The sequence below is a fragment of the Dendropsophus ebraccatus genome, chromosome 5, assembly GCF_027789765.1.
Source record: "Dendropsophus ebraccatus isolate aDenEbr1 chromosome 5, aDenEbr1.pat, whole genome shotgun sequence".
In the NCBI taxonomy this organism is placed as follows: domain Eukaryota; kingdom Metazoa; phylum Chordata; class Amphibia; order Anura; family Hylidae; genus Dendropsophus; species Dendropsophus ebraccatus.
This window is the reverse complement of record NC_091458.1, coordinates 102,857,057-102,878,690: the sequence shown is the minus strand read 5'-3', so window position 1 is coordinate 102,878,690 and position 21,634 is coordinate 102,857,057. Positions and strand designations below refer to the sequence as shown.

Here is a 21,634-nt window from a genome sequence, read left to right as displayed (position 1 = left end):
TAATTACTATATTTGCAAAAAATATTTAATTTGACAAAACCTGCAATTTTAATTATGTTGGTTCAGATGAGACTATCTGGAATCAGGGACAGGATGACACAAGGACGGGTGAACCCTGAAGCTGGCACCCGCCAAGGTTTCACTGCCTTCTTGCCTCAAAAGCCCTAGGTGGCAACGGACAACTGGACGACAAACCTTGATCTCAAGTAGGTGCAACACAGAACAAAACAAGACAACCACACACAATAAGGCAAGGTCAGAGGTCCGAGTCAATAACAAAACGAGCTGGGCAGTACAAAACGAAAAATAGTCAAAAAGTCAAGAGCCAGAAGTCAGATAACCAGCAAATACAATGCAGTACAATCCTAGTAAACTAGGTACTATCGCAGGCAAAGCATGCACATAAGTGCAGGATACTTATGGGACCCAGATCAAACCCAGCAGCTGACTGGCTGTAACAGTTGTCAGTCAGCCTAATTATAAACCACTCATGCCTAATGCCAATCGGCCAGGGTTGGTGAGGCCCTGGCTATGGCAATATCATAGAAAAGCACCGATGTGCCCCCAGAAACCCAGCCGGCTGCTTTGGACGCGTCCGTGCTGTCAGAGAGCCGACCGCGTGCTCCAGCCGTGTTGGCAGCCGAGGGCAAGGCCTGGCTCCTGACAGTATCCTTTGAATAGGATTGGCACGCCTTTCTCCAACCTATCGAAAGGTGTTACAGAGATTTTCCAGAGGTAAAAAAGTTACACAGATTTATAAAGTGCCTCAATTTAAAAAAAAAAAGAGCCTTCAAGTATTTAGCTACAAGTATGCAAGTATGTGCTACAGGAAGTCATGTATTCTTTCTATTCGGACACTGTGCCCCCTGATGCCCCCTCTGTCCATGGCAGGAACTTTCAAGAGCAGTAGCAAACCCCCAAAGTAAAACTTTCTATCTCTGGGCAGTTCATGACACAGGTAGAGTTGGCAGGTGGGAGCACTGTGTCAGTCTGAGGGGTGACGGGAAAGCAACCCTTAATTATTATGTTCTCAACACCTTGTGCTCTCCGTGATTCCTTTACATTTGCCTGGAGTTCTCCTTTAAGGAGATATTCATATTCTAATATAATGCCCCGCCTACTCCCTTACTATACGCTTGCTTGGACATCCTTCCCACTTACAAATAACGATTCATACATGTCTTCCAGAAATTTTAATAACACATGCATAATAAAATAAAGACAATTTATAAATACACACCGTTAATAAGATTCAGCATAGAGTATAGTGATGCAGATGGCTTAACAATGACAATGATTTAGAATATCTTGATTTTAAGGTGAATAGACATCTCTAAATCCTGACGCTCAAAGCCATGTTCCCTATATTTCTGTCATTAATCTAATCTGATATATAATTGATAATACATCTGAACACTTACAGCTGGCAAATTAATGGCTTTCAGCCTGTTAGTTACAACACACTCTGTTTCAGCTGTTTGTGATACTGCTGTATTTTCAGAGAACAATATTTGACATTCTAAAAGAGGTTAAGAGAAATAACAGCTATTAATATACAGCAATTGACATATTCCTCTGACAGAACATTTCACGGCCATCATGTTTATCATGTACCTGGATATAATACAGAAGTACTAGTACACAAACAATTCCTTGTACCCGCAGGAGAAAAACAAGTAGAAAAAAAATATTTTCTTTTTCACTGTCAGCTTCATACAATAAAACTGTAATTACTTTTAATCATGGCAGTAAAGTACATTCTTCAAGAGTTTAAATATTTAAAAACAAATCAAGTTTTATGTATTTATAGGTGCAGAGATAATGCTGCCCAAATTGATGGAATTGGAGAGGTCCCAGATCTTGGACATTTATCAACTAGCGATAAGTGAGCACCTGTGAGATCGGCGCTCCCTTACAGGGCCAGTTACACGACTCGTCTGTTGTGCAGTAAGGGCTGCATGGATGTCACAAACTATGTCCATGCAGCCCTTAGGGAACGATAGATGAGCTGTATTGCTGTATATAGAAAATAAAAAAAGTTTTTATCTACTTCTCCATCCTGTCCAGTGACCTTCTAGTTTATCCCCACCATGGAAGCTTCTACACCTGTCTTTGCAGTGGCAGACTGCTTAGCCAATCACAGGCTGATACTGGACATCGCCGTGGCCAGTGATTGGCTGAGCGGCCTGTCATTTCAGACACTGGCTCTGAAGTTCCAGCAGCTGCTGTGGGGAGCCAGCATAACCTAGAAGAATTTGACTTTTCAGAAGCTAGAAGAACACCGGAGAGCGTGAACAGGTATATATACATTTTTTTCCACTCATTTATTGTCTGTAACACGCGGCGATGCTCAGTCGGCGGCCAACAAATTTTTCAATATCTTGAAAAAGATAATGATCAGCTGATGATCGTTTTTTCAGCTGATCGTCTTCATAAAATGGAGCAATAATCAGCCGAAGCGCCCTAATTGGCCAGATTATTGCCCAATGTAATAGGGCCTTTAAGGTCCTTTACACAGGCTGATTATCGTCAGACAGTAATTTTCACTGAAGATAATTTTCACAGAAGATAATAATTGACCCATGTAAAAAGAGGTGATGGTGATAAGAAGGAGGTTAGGTTGTAGCAGGGCAGATTCTAGTTTTAAAACCTGAAATGGCAACCCCCCCCAGTGCCTACATCACCCCATAACCCCTCCCTCCAAGCCTATTGAAAATCATAAGTAAGCAAGGTGTGTGTGCAGTAAACCTGCAGCTAATAATAATAGGTGCATACACAATCCAGCTCCACGAAAAATTGCTTTTTCAAGCACTATCTTCCATCCTTGGTGAGTACAAGACAGAAAAAGTTTCAAAGTTCCCAATTCTCCGAATGTCTAATCAATCTTTATTGCTTCACCAAGACTAAAAGCACTTGACATATACAAGAGTCAATGCATTGTGACTACTTATGGTGATCTTACTCATGGTCATACTACCATTACACCTTGTGCTCTATATAAAGGGATAGTCATCACTTGTAGTGTAGTGATTTGTGAAACATATAATAATGCCTTCAGTGTTTGCAGTCCTGACTTGCTTGCATTCTATGTCTGTGTCCAGCTATCATTCGCAGGTCATGGGGTCAGAAGGTTCTACAAATCATTGTTCTGCAACGAACAATGAACTCAGGGAGTGGCATTGCGGGGGGGGGGGGGGGGGGGGAGGCTCTGTGTCAAACTCTGCAGAGGTAGGAGAACACACACTCCTTAGCACCATGTTAGTACTAATGAAGAAGTGATGCCTCATTATATTGAAAATGTAGTGTAACTTTAACTGAAGGTCACCACTGACATATATAAAAGAGTTTTATTTCCCATGTCCATGGCTTTAATGGAATTTTTTACTACCAAGAACAGCCTATAGACAAGCATGGCACTGTTTTGGAAAAACACACATCATTTGGACCAGTCATGAACAACATCTATCAGGCTGCAATGCTGCCACTGCAGTTTTCGTGCCAAAGCCAGAAGTGGGTCCAACAGGAAAGAGTAGTACAAGTCCTCCCTTTATATTTTCCATGCCATTTAAATCCACTTCTGTTGTTTGTTTGTTTTTTGCACAAAAAACTGCTCTGTGTGAAACCAGCACAACTTATACAGAAGTATACATTTTTAAAACTTCTCTAGGCACTCACAACACTGGAAAACTGGAGCCTAAACTGACACTGCCTGCAATATTATAGTAATCTGTTTTATGAAATTACAGTTTAGTAGCCAATTATAACTCAAATCTTGACTCGATTCTGTGTATGTAAGCCACTGCACTTAACCAAATGGAAACATTAACAATAAACTTGCACAGTGGGGACATGCAGATTAGTAGGTACATTTTTACCGATGAATATTAGCTGTACTGCCTAAGATTTACTTGGAAACACAATGTGCATTAACCGCTTTCTTTTAAAGCTGTGTTTTGTAACTCTGTTATGTATAACATTATAAAACATCAAGAGTACAGTAAACTATGCAGAAGAAAAGCACATAGTCACGGCAATATGAGAAGCTGAGGTAGGGTTCATTATCAAGCTAACAAACAAGAGCACTTGGATGAAGTATAGTAAAATAAGAGCTAACATACCTATCAAAAGGAGCTGGCAGGCATTCATACCAAAAATAGTTCAATAATGAAATTCTCAGCTTGAACTTACAGACTGTTGAGAAATCAAAGGCTCAATGTAGGAGCACAAAAACCAGAGTTGGATATAAAAATATCTCAATTTAATAACTGCCTTGAACTATAATATTTGACTATCTAAAATAGAAAAAGAAAAGCCAATGAGACACCAAATAAGAGCAAGCATATAACAACATAGAGAAAAGGGGAGGACAAATGGTTAAGCTACAAATATAATCGTAAATTGTACATGTACATTAAAATGTAGGGATTGCTAGTTAAAGGTGAAGTCTGACAAAAAATATTATTAAAGTATTGTATTGCCCCCAAAAGTTATACAAATCACCAATATACACTTATTACAGGAAATGCTTATAAAGTGATTTTTTTTCCCTTCACTTACTACTGCATTAAGAGGATGATGGCAGGGGGATGCTCAGTGTCCCTCTAGTGCCCTGTGTCCCTCAGTGTCCCCCTGCCATCATCCTTTTAAGCAACCACAGCCCGTACAGCTCTGGGAGTTGGGTCGTGACATCACCATTTTATCCAGGAAGTGAAGCCTAGATGCAGTAGTAAGTGGAGCATTTGTAAGCAGTAGTGCAGTAGTAAGTAATAAGCATTTCCAGTAATAAGTGTATATTGGTGATCTGTATAACTTTTGGGGTGCAATACAATATTTTAATAAAACATTTTTTTGCCAGACTTCTCCTTTAAACTTGAATTAGAGAAAAACCATATTGCCTTTTTTAGGGCATCTGATGTAATGTAGGGTAGCACAGTTCTGCAAAATAGTTTGCCTTATTTAAAATGTAGCATTATGTGCTGGCCATTCAAATGAATACTGGATTACTGTAAGACAGTCTTTCCACAGCAGAGGTTGATTTTGGGAAACTATAATATATAATGGTGCCAATTCAAGTGAAAGTGCAAACACAATCTCTGGGCCAAGTCTGCCAGATTTTCCTATCTCCCATTACAGCTGTGCAACCATCGCAGCCTGGACTTTTTTTGGCTGTCTATGGGGCCACTGAACAAGTTCGGGGCTCAGAAATATTTATGGCCCCATTAAGAATAGAGCACAGGTCATAGTGGCTACACAGAGGCTGTGAACACCAGTGGCGTAACTACCATAGAGGCAGGGAAGGCGGTTGCTATGGGGCCCATGGAGGGAGGGGGCCCAGGGATGCACAGGGAAGATAAGAGCCTCCTGTGTCCTTTTGCTTAACCCCTTATGTACTGCAGTGTGTAAGTGACCTAGTGTTCTCATACATGCTGCAACACAAAAAAGGGTTAATTTGCTAAAGACAATTAGCTCTCTGCCTCACTACTCTGATAACCTGCACCTATGTATATAACCATAGGGCTCCTAATAGGCTGTTATAGTTAAATACAGTGGATGGACAGAACAATCAGCCATTGGCTTTCTTCTGTGCCAGTCACTGTTGTGGGTGCACACAGGATTCTGCCTCTGGCCACAAGAGATTTTTGTTTTTCTGGCCACATCACCGAGTATATATATATATATATATATATATATATATATAAATATGTAGGGCAGGGGGGCCCCATAAAGTTTTTTGGTATGGGGCCCCATGAATCCTAGCTACGCCACTGGTGAACACCCTATTCATTGGTGGTCACTTTAAGCCACTCTCTAAAGAATATGCAATGCTTGGTCACCTGATAATCAGTCGTGTAAAAGGGCCAGCAATCAGTCAACAAATGAGGAAGCGCTACTTGTCGGCTAATTTGATCTTTTGCATGGCCGGAAAAATCATCCTTATCTGCCTGTATCATAGAAAAATTTTTATTTCTACATTCTGGAATCACAGAGAGAGATATGAAAGGTACCATGTGTCTCCTTGACCTAACCCCTTTTTATTAATGTCCGCAGTTTGGAACCTACTGTAAATTACACCTGACAGATTTCTTGACTGCCTATAGAAAGTTATAATAAGGCTGCATTCACACGTTCAGCGATTTTCCTGGTCCGTGATTAAGGTCCGATAGCTACCTCCGAGCTACCTACATGATCAGTGCAAAACAGTCTGTTTTTTCATCCGTTTTGCATCTGTGTCCGTTTTTTTACGGATCTGTTTTACAGCATTTTAAACTACATTGATTACATCACATCCGTGTTTTTCACAGATGAGCACAGATGTGATATCCGTGAAAAACACTGATCTTATTAATTTCTATGGGGAATCCTTTCCGTGCTTCCGTTCCAAGTTATGAGTTATGACATGTCCTATTTTTAAACAGAACGGATCACGGATCCGTGAAATCACGGAACGTCTGAATAGCCCAATAGAAAGCAATGGGCTGTAAAAATGTCCGTTCGCACGGATCCGTGAGCACAGACAACTTCCCAAAATGTATGAAAGCAGCCTCAGGCCAACAGGTGTTAGCACACTAATTCTTTAAATTTCATTCTATAGAGATTATTGCATTTTTGAAGGGAAAGATAAACAAATGGAAAATACTAAATAACAGATTGAAAAGATTTGCTTGCTCATTCATTTTTAGAAACTGTGGCCAATTTTTTTTTATTTTTTAGATAATACATAGCTGTACTGTATTTAAGATAAGCATATGAAAATCAAAATAACAAGATATATTCTATGCTAACACAGGCAATATAATGCACTTGGTACATGATAGAAAGCACTGCATATTGAAAACTACACACAGGGAGTCCCATAGCAATTAAAATTCAAGGTGAAAGTGATGAACTACAGTCATGTATTAACCTTCTGTACACAGACTTCTGTCAAATATTTTGGAATTAAGAGTCACCCAGGTGAGTCAGTTGGAATGCACTGTATAAAAGGTAATGTTACATTCCCTAAAACCCTGCATTATTTTTTATTTTTGAATGAATATGATGTTTAAAGTGACTCTGTATCCACAATCTGAACTCCAAAACTACTTGTACCTTTGGATAGCTCCATTTAATCCAAGATCTGTCCTGGGTCCGTTTGGCAGGTGATACAGTTATTGTCCTAAGAAACAACTTTTAAACTTGCAGCCTTGTGTCAAATTGGCGTGGCCTAGAGTGGTTGTGCCCAAGCCTTGCACCGCCTCTCCGTACCTCCTCCCTGCACTCCTCATTATTAGGAATGCCCTGGGCAGGATTTTTCCTATTCATCACCTGTCTGAACACTGCACATGTGCTGGATCGTTTAGGCCCATGTGCAGTGTTCACACAAGTGATGAATAGGAAAAATGCTGCCCAGGGCATTCCTAATGATGAGGAGGGTGGGGAGGAGGGACGGAGAGGCAATTCAAGGCTTGGGCACACACACTCTAGGCCACGCCAATTTGACTCAGGGCTGCAAGTTTAAAAGTTGCTTTTTAGGACAATAACTGCATCACCTGCCGAATGGAGCCCAGGACAGATCTTGGATAAAAAGCAGCTATCCGACAGTACAAGTGGTTTGGGGGGGGGGGGGGGTCAGATTGTGGGTACAGAGTTGCTTCAAGGGTTACCAGAGGAGTTGTAAACCATGTATACTACACTCCTTTACCCTTCCCAGCAGAATCACATATCAGCACGTCCAATTTAAATGCCTGTACACAATAAAGTGAGAGAGGTCAGATTTGCTACATGGACCTTGGTACTTAAGGTCAAAATTAGTCCGGCCCTGATGAAATTATAGAGATCCTACCACTTTATGCATTGTGCATATAGTATAAGCCTATGCGCACACAACATAAGTTTTATATTAATCATGGCTGTTGTTGCCAATTTGCAACAACGGTCGTGATTAATACAAAACTTACGTTGTACTGCAGTCAACGAGATCCTGGCTGGAGCGTATACATATAGGGGGAGAGTTATGAAAGAGTGTAAACATACACCTGGTGTAAACTGCCCACAGCAAGCAATCACAGCTCAGCTTTCAGCTCTGGTACAATATAAGAGGAGCTGTGATTGGTTGCTGTGGGCAGTTTACACCAGGTGTATTTTTTCATAAATCTCCCCCATAGTATATGCTCTGGCTGGGATCTCTAGCGGCCGCAGAGAAAACTGACATGGCAGTTTTGTGCGGCCGCCATTCATTGATTAGCAGCCGCACAACCCTGACAGGTCACACAATGGAGAGTGCAGCTCCGGCCACACTCTCCATTATGTTCAATGGTGAATTGGGATGCAAACGCACATGGATCTTCAACGGAAATGAAGATCATCGGGCCGGTACTGCAGTACGGGTTACAGAACATCCGGTGTCTTACTTAGTGGGAACTCAGCCTATAGTATTAAACAATGTTACCATGAATACTTATCCTACCATTTCTATTCAATTTATTTCTCCAAATGACTTTCAATTTAACATAGCTGGTAGTAAGGTAGTAGCTGGTACCCTTTTAATGGTTAACTAATGGTGCCAAAAAGCAAGCTTCCAAGACTACCTTATTTTCTTTATCAATTTCTTCATAAGTACTGTACTAGCTCTTAAAAAGTCAACATTTTTAAGGCCAGTTGTTTCTTTTCAAGAAAAAAAATTATTTAAAGCAAATGTACCAATAGATTGAATCAATAAAGATTTCCATTTCCTCATACCACTCTTTGGTTTCCAATCTCCTCCGGTAAGCAGTTTGTATATATGAAAAGGTCTACTTAGGTACACTGGAGGCAGGCCCAGTACCCCAGTGCACCAATATCTCGTCCCTCAGTGACATGGCAGGCTGGGGACAGATTTAATTCTGAGGGCAGCAAGTCACTTAGAAGAGGAGATATTGGTGCAGTGAGGTTACTGGGAACACCTCCAGTTCATAAAACTAGATCTAAGGAACCGTACGGCAATGTGAGGAATGGCAGATACCGTTTAAATGTGTGTGGTGGCTGAGATCAGGTACAATGGAAATCTATATTGACTCAGTTTAGCGGTGCATTTGCTTTAAAGGCTTTTTAGATAGGGGTTAACATACACAGTCATCTAGACAGATACAAGTACAGTCAGTAGTCAAACCCCTGCTGTTCAGTTTGTGCCCCCTTTAAAGATTTTGTTCAAGCCCCTCCCCATTCCCTTTTTTTCCTTTAGACTAAAAAAATTAGATCCCTAAGGGACAGAGGCATCAAGCCCTGGGCCAAGTGCAAACTAGCAAAAAGTCACAGATTTCTGTGCAAGGCCCCCCTTGCACAAATAATTGTGTGACTTTGGTGGGGAGCGAGCATGCGTCCTTCCTGTGCACAAAATATGTCGGCTAGAATAGGTAAAAAAATTAGGCTAGAAAATCTATAAATAGTTTGGTCTGCTGAACAGCAGCCTCTGATACCCTAGATTTATTGATGGATTGAAAATTAGAGGTAAGGTGCTTAAAAAAAACCCTGCCCTAAGTCTTTCCTGATTAAGGTTCCATGCTACAATTTTTTTTAGCCCGTCTTTGGTATATTTAGCTACTTTGACATGCGGCCTATTTGCATGTCATGGCTTTAGCTAGCATTTGTAGATTGCACAGTGAATTATGTTCACAGGCAATGATTTCATGTGGTGATTTCCAGTACAGAATCATGCCTTTTTATAATACGGTGCCACCTGATGGCTCACAGATCACAGCACCTAATATTATTAATATCACACATGGATTTCTCCAGATACTGAACCACCACTAGCAATGGTGTAAGCTGCAACAGGAAGCAGAGTCTAAGGGGCCGCTGGTCTTTACCAGAGCCTGCCGCAAGGTGGGCTGGATTCACTTCTGCAGGCGACCCCCAGATCACTACTCCTGGCTTGGAAATGCAAGCGGTGGCGGGCGAGGTGCAGCTGAAGACATGTAAGCAGGGCAGCAGACAAGTACACAGCAGGTCTCACAGACATGAATTAGGAGTCACGGGCAAAGGTTAACGGCAGGAATCATGGGCAGGAATCACAGGCAGGAGATCTGGGACCACAATGTTAAGGGTAGCAATGCAGAGGCCCCAACAGGGGGGTCAGGGCAGGGACAGGCATTTTTAGGGGAGCACATTAGTGTAACAACCTACTAAAATTTACTAAGCAGACGTGCATGCATCCTAGTAGGCGGGGAAACACGCGCCAGCGACAAAGGGAGCGAGCAGTAGCGTGCAGTGGTGAGGCTTCCTGCGGGACTGAAGGGGAGGCGGTAGCGGATCTCGGCATCCTCATTGTCAGAGGAGAAAGAGGAGCGGATTCCGCAGCCATGCGCTGTGGCCGTAATGATTCTCTTTAGATTTTTTTGTTATACTGAAGATACTGGGATATTCAAAAGCCTTGGTTAAGTTGAGAAACATTTTTCTGAAATTGTTTCACAAATTTGTGATGCAGTTTTTTTTTGCAAATAACTGAATCTCTACTTTTTTTTGCTACTGAGATACTTCCTCTTAAACTTGCGTCTTTTTTACCCAGTCACATAGCTTAGTTGCACATTTTTACTCAAGCTTTTTTGCTGCCATCAAGTTAAATGAATTTATTTTATGGTATGGTAAAATTTACCAGTGTTTTTTTTAAACCAATAAAGGTTACAAAAAAAACAAACAAATAAACTGGAAATTGTGTATACTTAAAGGGGTTGTTCAGCGAAAATCTTTTTCTTTCAAATCAACTGGTATCAGAAAGTTATATAGATTTGTAATTTACTTCTACTTAAAAAATCTTCCCATACTTATTAGCTGCTGTACAGTATGTGATACAGGAAACTTTTTCTCGGTTTTCTATGAATCCCCATAGAAAACCTCTCCTGCTCTGCACAGTTCCTGTCTCGGCCAGAGATGTCAGCAGAGAGCACTTTGTCAGGCTAAAAATAAAACAACATTTTCTGCATGACAGAGCAATAAGCTAATAAGTATGGGAAGACTTCAGATTTCTTAATGGAAGTAAATTACAAATCTATATAACTTTCTGACACCAGTTCATTCGAAAGAAAAAGACTTTTGCTGGACAACCCCTTTAAGGAATATATCTATTTAACATAGAAGACAATGTAACAGGAGACAAAACAATTCAGAACAGTCACTCACTAAATGTACAAACAGTACATAAGAAGTTAGCAACCATATCAGTTTAAGGGTACAAACCCACTTGACGTTTTTGCTGCGTGAATCAGTCTTAAAAATAAGCAGGCAAAACGCAGGTTGGCTTTATACAATTGTTCTGCGTTAAAATACGCAATTGCGTATTTTTAAAGCGTGAAGCTTGTTGTTAGCAAAGCATCAGTTGTTAACAACCTGTGCGAAAAACGCATGTAGCTTCACGCTTCAAAAATACGCAATTGCGTATTTTAACGCAGAACAATTGTATAAAGCCAACCTGCGTTTTGCCTGCTTATTTTTAAGACTGATTCATGCAGCAAATACGCCAAGTGGGTTTGTACCCTGAATGACAAATTAGTACAATGTAGTTAAAATGACATAAAACATGAATTCTTCTATGTTTCATTGTAAATAAACCAATATGCAAGTTATTGCATTGTGTTTTATTGACTTTTTACATTTCCCAGCTTGCCAACAGGATTTAAGGCACTATTCCACGGAACGATTATCAGCCGATTATCAGCCGATAATCGTCTTGTGGGATAGGAGACAACAATCAGCCGACATTGTTCATCATGCTTATATAGCAGCGATCTGCTGCCATCACTCTGAGGAATAGGAGCGGCGGCAGCAGAACACTGCTATATCCTATGGGCTGCCCGGACGATTGGGGATGACCCGGGCAGCCCCCGCACAGCTTCTTTTGGCCCTCCCCGGACTCACCCGCTCGCTGCAGCCGCATGGAATAGCGGCGGAAGCAAGCAGGGAATGAGGAGCAAACGAGCGCTGACAGCACAATTCTCTCCTAACTCTGTGTAATGTGACCAGGATGGACTCCCAATGCAAATGTATAAGGTCATCCAGGTCTCATATATGCAGAGCAAGGAAAGGAGTGTGTGTGCCTCTCTCTGCTCGTTGTGCTGATCGGCCAGGCTCTGAACACTTTCCCTCTCTCCCAAGTCATGTTTTTATATTTTTGTTTTAACCCATTAAGGACTCATGACGTACATGGTAAGTTATGTGGTCCCTAGTGAGGTACAGAGAGGGGTCATGTCAAGTCCGAAAAAGCCTTCTCTTTTGGTCCAGTGGCGGGAAACCCTCCCCTGGATGCAATTGGGAAGGGGAGACTGGTGTTTCTTGTCAGGCCCTGGGTCTTTGGTGCAAGAATAAGGGAGCATGCCTACAGTGGCCCAGGAAATTAACCAAGATTTACACTAGAAAAATTGGTATATTATAACTAAAATCTCCTCTGACCAGTGCTGATGTAGATTTCAAAGTGCAGTATGAGGTCAGTCACTGATGTGTCAGATTTAATAAGCTGGGTAAATCTGATGCCAGAAGGCTTTCACTTAAAGAAGTTGTCTGGTAGAAAAGAATTTATAACCTATCCACAGATTTGGCTATCAATATCTGCTGGGTACCGACATCTGGCACCCCCACCATAGCCACCCCCATAGCTGAAAGCAGTTGGCTTTGTTCCCTGTTTAATGTAGCCGCTGGTTTACTGCAGCTTGGCTCTTATTCATTTCAATAGGAGCTGCACTTCTCCCGGATCTGTTCTGACTGTAGTGGGGGGTACCGCACCTCACCGGTTCATAGCTTATCCAGCAGATAGGCTATAAAATATTTAGAATAATACAGGCGATTTTAAGAAACTTTGTAATTGGGTTTATTAGGCAAATATACCATTATCTGCATTCAAAAAGACTTTTACTAGGTCCCCCCCTCCCTCCTCTATGTAGAGTGAAGGAGGGAGAAGGGAGATTAGTTGGCAGCAGAGAGCAGAGAACAAAGGATTACTCAGCGGCAGTTGTGTGAAAGGCTCTATTCAGAGGTCAGAGAGGTCAGTGCTGACTTCAAAGGAGATAACCCAGTGATGTAGCTGTTAATTAATTCTTTGTTGTCCTTTTTTGGTGCCTCATCTCCCTCCACCCCTCCTCTCTTGATAGAGAACAACGAGGACAGGGCGCGCTTCATAGGAGGTTGGGTTGGCTGCAGTGAGCAGCCCGGCTCTCACTGTAAATGATAGGCTGCAGTGATCGTGCTGCAGCGCGTCATTAACCCCTTAAACTTTAAGCGTAAGTGACAGGGGGGGTCCCCTGTCACTTACCGATCAGGACCCCCGCAGTGCGATCCGATCAGTGATCTGCTCACTGAGCCTGCACAGGCAGGCTAAATGAGCAGATCGCCTATCACACTGATCAATGCTATGCCTATGGTAAAAAAAAATGTTAAATGTTAATGCTAAAATGTGTAAAAAAAAAAAAAAAAGTCAAAATCATTATTACAATACCCCAAAGCCCCTCCCCCAACAAAAGTTTAAATCATCCCCTTTCCCATTATAAAAATAAAACAAAATAAATAAATAAACATATAATATACCGTAGCATGCGTAATTGTCCAATCTATTAAAATATTACAAGCGTCATCGCGAACAAGAGGGGAAAAAGTACCAGGATTACCGATTTTATGTTACATTATATAAAATTTTTTTTATAAAAAGTGATCAAAACTTCCGATCTTTACAAATATGGTACTAGGCTAGGTTCACACTGTGTTTTTGCAATCCTTTTGCAAAAATGCAGTGTGAACCTAGCCTTAATAAAAACTTGAGATCATGGTGGAAAAAATTACACCCCATACAGCCCTTTAGGTGAAAAAATAAAACTGTTATAAGCCATTTTATTAATAATTAATTGCCCAATAAAAAGGATTTTTTTAATAAAAAAAATATACATATCATTGAAGAATGCGTGTAAACCTGCATATGGTTGTGTTCGGACTGACCTATAGAATAATGGTATCTTGTCGCTTTTACCATATAATGCATTACGTAGACACAGGAACCCCCCATGTTGCATTCTTTTTTCCAACTTAACAAATTTATATTTTCATAAATAATAATGTTATGGTAAAATGAAAGACGCCATTACAAAGTACAACTATTCCTGTAAAAAACAAGCACTTACATGGCCCTGTCGATAGAAAACTGAAAGTGCTAGAGCTCTTAGAAGGGGAGGAGGAAAAAGAAAACACAAAAATCTAAATTTGCGCGGTCCACTGGGTCATTTTGGACTTGGTCCTCAAAGGGTTAAAGATTAGTGTGTGAACTGTAAAATCCCCCCCAGTTATAATGAAGAAAACTTCGATCCACAATACCACAACATGCATGACTAGTAAGGTTGTCCGATGTTTAGATGTGCATTGCTGAGAAAATTGGTTCAACCAAAATAACACTATGCTTACAATTTCATTATAAGTGAAATAGTGATGAATATAAAGGTTAAAAGCAGTAAATTTACACCTTTGCTTACAATATTCTCCTCTATTGATTTTGCTGACTTGCAAACATCTGACAAAAGAAGATATGTATCCTCTTTTATGCTACATAAATTACTCAATTACTCATGATACATGAGTAGGATCCAAAAGCAAATTATGGAGTTTTATGCTTGAAAGTATTGAATCAAGCACATGGACATGAATGCACAGGATAACCAGTAAATTGGCAGAATAATAATAAGAATGTAACCATAACAAGGCAGAAATATATGAAAATTGTACTAGGTCTATCTAGAAGCCATTTCCACACTGTTAATCAAATAAACAAAAGTTGGTGGAAATGAGCTAACAAAGACGTTTGTATATATTCTGCTAAAGGCTTGCTTACCTTAATCCATATAACACAGTCCCATCAGGATGAAGGCGGATCATTCGATTTTTTACAGTAACACCATGTACAAAAGACTTTTTATCATTTAGAAAATAAGTGTCAGGAACCCACAGTTGATCTGCCACTCGGTTGTCAAGCGTAAGGTTGAGGGGGATTCCTGTATAAGCTAATCTCTTGTCCCTCCAGTATTGCTGAAAGTACATTGTCAAAGTATAATCCTGTAAAGAGAAAATAAATATTTAAAATACATTTCCTAATTTATCATTATAATGCACAATCTTTACATGATCTGTTATTTAATATACTTTTCAACATATAATTTGCGATATGAAAAATCATTATTTCCTATGCAATTGGCTTGACTGTAGTAGTGGAGCTATACTTTGATTTGCTGTGGAACCAAAAAAATTAAACTAAAAATAGCTGGGCCCCAGAGCAAACTTTGATTGGGCCCCCTCGACTGACCACAAAGCTGTCAAGTGTAGTCAGAATTGCTTAACAAAAAGTGCTTGTAAGGAGTGCTTACAGTTAAAGGGACATTTACAAAATCTGTGAGGCCAGCTCAGCCACCTGGTACTGCAAATAATGAAGGCTCAGGGGGGCCCAGTGTATTGCAGGAGCGGGCAACTGGCCACATAATGCGGCAGGCCAAGTAGCATCTGCTATGGCTGTTACAGTGGTAGTTATGGCCCTGAGCCTAAGATATTTAGTTTTTCCTATTTTCTCCTGACAAAGATAGGCCTTCTTGGTCTAGAATCATGAAATCTACTGACTAAGCACCTTAAGGTGGGGGCAGATACTTCACAGAATATCACAAAAACAATCTGGGCGATATATCAAAGCATTGCTACAAGACTGTGTAGCTCACTTAAATGATTAGCTAAACGCTTACATAGCTATGTACAAAACTATTGCACATGTGTTTACATTTCAGGTTGTACAAATGTTTTGAGTTCTTTAGAAAAAAAAAATTCTTAAAAAGAGTTATTAAGATAAAATTTTTATTAATTGCAACGTTTAACATTTTTCACTGTTCATTTCAAATGCTCAAATGTACAAAAGAGAAAAACAAAACAACAAAAATACTTAAAGGGGTTGTCCGACCTAAATTACAAAACTATGTTTTTGTCTGGACTGCCGGTTCCCAGGCCTCCCACTGTTCTTTGCTGTCTGCTACTCTCCTCATTTTCAGAATTTCCGGTGACATGCTGTTCCCAGAGGAAATATCCGTTTAGCATAGACAGTATAGTGCTGTCCATGCTGAGTGGCCATTTCCTGTGGAAATGGCATGTCACTGGAAGTTGTCAGAACAGCAGCAGAGAGCGGATGACCGCGGGTGGCCTTGGAACCAGTAGTCCAGATAGAAGTATAGTTTTGTTATTTAGGACGGACAACCCCTTCAATTCATTTATCTCTGCCTAACATTAAGATTACTTCACATATGTTCAGCTCTCTTGTCATGCTTCCGGCAGAAAATGGTAGCAGTGTTTTTCTGTAGGACTATGGACTTCAGGCCATGCACCAAGTACTGTACATCATTTTATCATTTTGTTGCATCCAGTTCAGGATATTAAACAATTGACCTTACATACAGTAGGTGATCTATGTGAATCCAACCAAGTTGTTTTAATAATAATTTTTTATATTTGCAGTGATTTGTTATTCAATGTTCCATTACTAAGAGAGATATCTGGCCTCCAACATTAGTGAATAATAGCAATACCCTGTAAAATTTCTGAAATAAATAAGGACTAAAAAAGAGAGCCGGAGTTCAACAAACAACTACAACAAATAAGAGAATAAGTCAGAACTCTGAGCTAAAATAACTCCCATAACTTATTTCCCAATAATACCTGAAGAAAACAGTGTTTGTCTAAGGATAAAAAAATAAACTTGAACAAAATGGAAGAAACAGAAAACAGCTTAACTCCACTTCACTGTAACTCCAACACAAAGAAATTGTCTGGCCATGTACACTCTAAAGCCTTCTGCTCAATGGGTAAATAAATCAATCAGGGGTTTATAAGAAACAAGTGAAGAAACAAAGAAATATATTGGAATGCATTTATAAAGAATACAAGTATAAACCCAAGGGAAATAAATATCCCTTCTATAATCTTGTTAGCAGCGATGGCTAGCTAGAGCACTTTTATAGGGGATGTTACAATGTCACCAGTTGGTATATAAATTGTTTAATCATCTTAAGCAATAGTGGTTTGTGCTGCTAAACTGCAAGTTCATGGCAAGTGCTTAACCGAACAAGGAGGTACCCCCCCGCAAATGCAATTTAATCACATATAGGCTTTAGGAAGATGTGTTGTAAGGCTTTGTTGTACCTGGGACCAAAATTCTACTCATTCTCCTAGCCCTATAATAATCCAATCAAGGCAGAGTTGCTTGTTGAGATTCCAAAGATACATACTTTGCCAGATCTCATAGCTATGCCTTAAATTTAAAGAGTTTACACAAATAAACACTTTCTGTGTTTAATACTGTATTTGCTATTTAGGTTGGTTTTTTTTTTTTATAAAAAAGGAAGTGGGTCCAAAACACAGAAACATAGTAAATCTTTCCATTATAGCTTTTCTTCTTCTAGTTCTGGCTAAGAACACTGACCAAAATAGGGACAAATTATTGACCAAAGTACTGTGGGAGAACAAAACCTTAAGATGTAAAGTTGGATAGTGTTTGTGGCTATTAGAGCTGAGCAAGAAGTGAAATTCAGTTGAAATCGAAAGCTTAAAATTAAATTCAAACAGACCATGATTTTCGATTACTGTATATGATATCTAAACCCATTAAAGACTATGGACTATGGGAGAAAAATGCTTGTTTCTTGGTGACCTCTAAGTGGTTGAATTTAGGTTTCCACAATGACACCTCAGAAATTGATGTACACACCTCTGGAATGTAACTGGCAAAGCAAGAGAGGCATGTCTAGGTGCATCTAAGAAGTACAAGTTGCAGCATAACAGCCTATCACTGATACACACCGAACACAATATATGGCGACAGGTGGCAGGTGTTTACTGGGCAATCAACTACTGCACAAGCTGTGTAACTGCCTGTATGTGTCACTATCTGATATGCTGCTAAACAGTCTATGCACTATTCAATGGAGGAAGCAGCTATATGCTATCTGTGCTGTGCAGTAGCCCTAATAAGGGCTTTTATGGTCTCTCCTGCCTACAATCTTCTAAAATCCTCACTATTGCTACTCCAAAATCTATCCACTTAACTACCTGCAACATGTTCACTAAAGGAGAAAGTAGATACAATGCAGCCTATTCTTCACAGTGAGCAGCAGATGCTTGCCTGTCTGTGAGAATAAGCTGATGTTCTGGTAGCCGGTTAATTTTCTGATTATCTGCAAATAAATGCTGTACTGTATATAATTGTAGCCCTAACAAGCGCTTTTGGGGTCTTGCCTGCCTACAATCAGCTAAATCCTCATTGTTTCTGCTTCAATCTCTCTCCCTGACTACCTTCAAGATGGCATCTGATGACGAGCAGAAAACGTCAAGTTCTTATACTGTGAAGGTCACATGAGTAAGCCAGCCAATGAATGTAGACACTGTTCTCGCGATGCCAGCATGCTCCTTGGGCCTGTCACCCCCCCATGCATAGTAATTGGCTAAAAAAAGGCGCCAGGCAAGGTGGGAGGAGAAATAAATATTTACTGCATTTTCGGTTGGATGCTCGATCGAAAACTGGTATTTGGAATAATGTGGTAGTATTCGATGGAATACTTGATCGTGTACTACTCACTCATCTCTAATGGTTATCATTTCTCCATGGCAACTCCATGGCAGCAATTACGACTACCACACATACAGTTGTTGTAGTGAGCAATTTTTTTTTTTTAAATCCTGCTTATTGTGCTGGACTAATAATGTTTACATCGTATAAATATTGAGGGAGCCCATACATCAACACAGGAGTAGTGATGAACGAAAACTGTTCGATTGAATAGATATTCGATCGAATAGTAAGGTATTCGATCTATCGAATGTTATCGAATAGTTCGCCGAATATTCGAAAAATATTCGATATGCGTTCAAATCCCCCAGCTTCCGTTTTTTACCTCCAAGTGGTCAAATAGATGTTTTTCAATAATCGAATACTTGTTCCCAATGACTTTAATGGGATCGAATATTAGATTGAATATTCAAATATTCGGGAGATATTCGTACGAATATCGAATATTCGAATATTTCAGTATTCGCTCATCACTACACAGAAGTATAGACCCCATAAAAAATGTCACTGTTCTAATTCATGTCCAAGCCCTTAGTATTGTACAGGGAAACTCCCAATTAGTTTTTTGTCAAGCTGAGCAGCTGCACTTTCTGCAAAAAAAAAAAAAGCTAAGCAAACTGTTAGGAATAGTAAAACCTCTGCTGGTCAATTGCAAAACAGGCTTCAGATTAGTCTCTGAAGCCTGAATACAGCACATGAATTTTACTTTGTATTTAAGGACTAATCTTAGTCTCCCTACTTTTATTTGGGCAGCAGTGGTGTTCAAACAAAAGAAATAATTCTATTCTCAGTGGGGTTTTTATGTGCAGCTTGTCTGAATAAGTCATCAATAGCCAATGCATTTAAATAAGATGTGAAACATGAATGCCTAACAGCATTAATACAGCAATGTTGTGCTTCATAATGTGAGATTTGTTTGGTATATGGGTTCACAATGGGGCTAGCACAGTTTTCCCTTAAAAAAAACAAAACATAACAGCTTGTAGAATATGATTATAAACAATAAATATGAGGGTGAGAGGCTTTTCTTGTCAGGTCATATTAAGTTTTTATCATGACATTAACATGTTGCATCAAAAAATGAGCTAATCTCAAAGATCATGTCATCTCTGCAGGTATCATGACCTTTCTTTCATGTTTGTGGTAATGGTGGCAATGGTAGCAATTCACAGGGGGTTTTAGTGCATTTATGCATTCATGCCTTTCATTATCCTCGCTGAGTGAAAATAAAGTGGACCATCTATTTCTGTTAGGGTAATGAAGAAACTGACCTGAACTCACAACAATAAAACATTTGCAACCTTAATATGTTTATTAAAAGAAACATTAGCAATTTGTATGAAACATTTATCTATAAAATTAGGACATGCTCTGTATACATAGCCACTATCACTTATATTGTCACGGTAAGTAAAAAGAACCCAAAAATATTTTTCCACTATATATAGTAAATAACACAAAACTTAAAAGTGAAAGTGTGGTTCTCATCAGATCTAATCTGGGTGTAAAGTTAGAGGAGTATGAGGAAAATACCAATCTATTAAATACTATATCTTCTTCTCCACTGTATTTGCCCAGGAAAATCCTATGATAGATACTGTGAGTAGGGATCATATAAATTCTAAATCTATAAAAGAAAACACTAATAATCAAGCCCCTCGTAAAATTATTATTTCTTTATTCCTTTCATTTAAAATCATCAGCAGTACACCATCAGCAAGACTCCAGGCTTCATATCAAAACACATTTAGAGTGCATGTGCATATTGTAACTTTTTCCATTGTCACCCCTGCAGGAATTGAAGGGTTTGTGCAGATAGCAGAAGATGACTCAAACCTTCTGCTCCCTAACATTCCTGCATTTCCTGTATACCCTCTGATAGGCGGAGGCGTCGTACATAAACCATACATAAACCATACATAAACCATACCGACACACAATGTCCAATAGCTGCACAATGTAGCCAATAGGTGAGGTACTGCCTGCATGCAATGATATACACCTGCCCCCTCCGGTCTCGGAAAGTATACTTAAGAGATGTGGAAATGCAGGAAGTGAGCACCAGGGAGCAGATAGCTCAAGCCTTCTTCTACACAAACCCTTAAAGTCCTGTGATTTATAGACCATTATTTATGATATTTAAAGATTCTTTCATGACAAGTCACGGAGCAAATGTGGTGCCAATATTCAAAAAGGGATCAAAAAGTGATCTTAGAAATTACAGGTCTGGATGCTTTTCTTGAGAAAAATAATATTTAAAGTTATGACTACTAGATTTTTGGTGATTTGACTTTGATCCAAGGATTTAATCTATTTAGAGTCAGGAAGGATTTTTTTCATTAACATTGGGCATCTGGCATCTGCATCATAAGGTATTTTTGCCTTATCAACCATGTTACATCTACAGCTTCACCCTGGTCTAATCTATAACGAGTGGTATATTAGGATTAGCATAGGTCCCGGGCTGATAACAAAACTTGTGTCCCCCACCATAACTATAGCAGCATTAAAGTGGTGTTCATCATGTGGGATAAATAATATACTATTGTATTGAGGTAGTTTAGACATGCGGTTATACCAATTGCGTTTCTTTATTGTATGTAAGGTTTCTTTCTTAAAAAAATCGGAAAAAGTAGTTTTACATTTTTAATTTGCACAAATCACAACAAAGAATGTTTATGACAGTTTTGGCAGCTGCCCAAAACAGACATACTATAATCCAATACTGTCTATAAATCACCACTTTATAGAAACTGATGAGATTAGCCTGACAAGATTGATTCTCCCATAGACACATAATTATAGCATCTCTTAGAAAACATTAAAATACTTTGTCCACAATAGATGTTAACTGGGACTTTATTTTGGCTACCTTGGACTCTTTTTTGTAGAAAATTGACAATAGTTATTTATGGAGCTCTGACCGAGTCACAGTTATGACTGGGATCCTAAAGGAGTCAATATTGACTCTTAACCATCATTAGTCCAACAATGCAATCTCTTTATGTTAGTAACTCCCTTCAGCTGTGTTTCACCTCCCTGAGTGACAGCTATGCT

At 39.6% G+C, this 21,634-nt stretch overlaps 1 protein-coding gene across 2 annotated transcripts in view; it reads right to left on the bottom strand.

Annotated features, from left to right (window-relative positions):
• The window catches only part of GABRB3 (gamma-aminobutyric acid type A receptor subunit beta3), a 112,377-nt gene that overhangs the window by 30,478 nt on the left and 60,265 nt on the right, over positions 1-21,634 (bottom strand). For both annotated transcript variants that reach the window (XM_069972392.1, XM_069972391.1), the window contains exon 4: positions 14,816-15,036. In XM_069972392.1, coding sequence (XP_069828493.1) covers positions 14,816-15,036 — 221 coding nt within the window. The remainder of the gene's footprint in view (positions 1-14,815; positions 15,037-21,634) is intronic.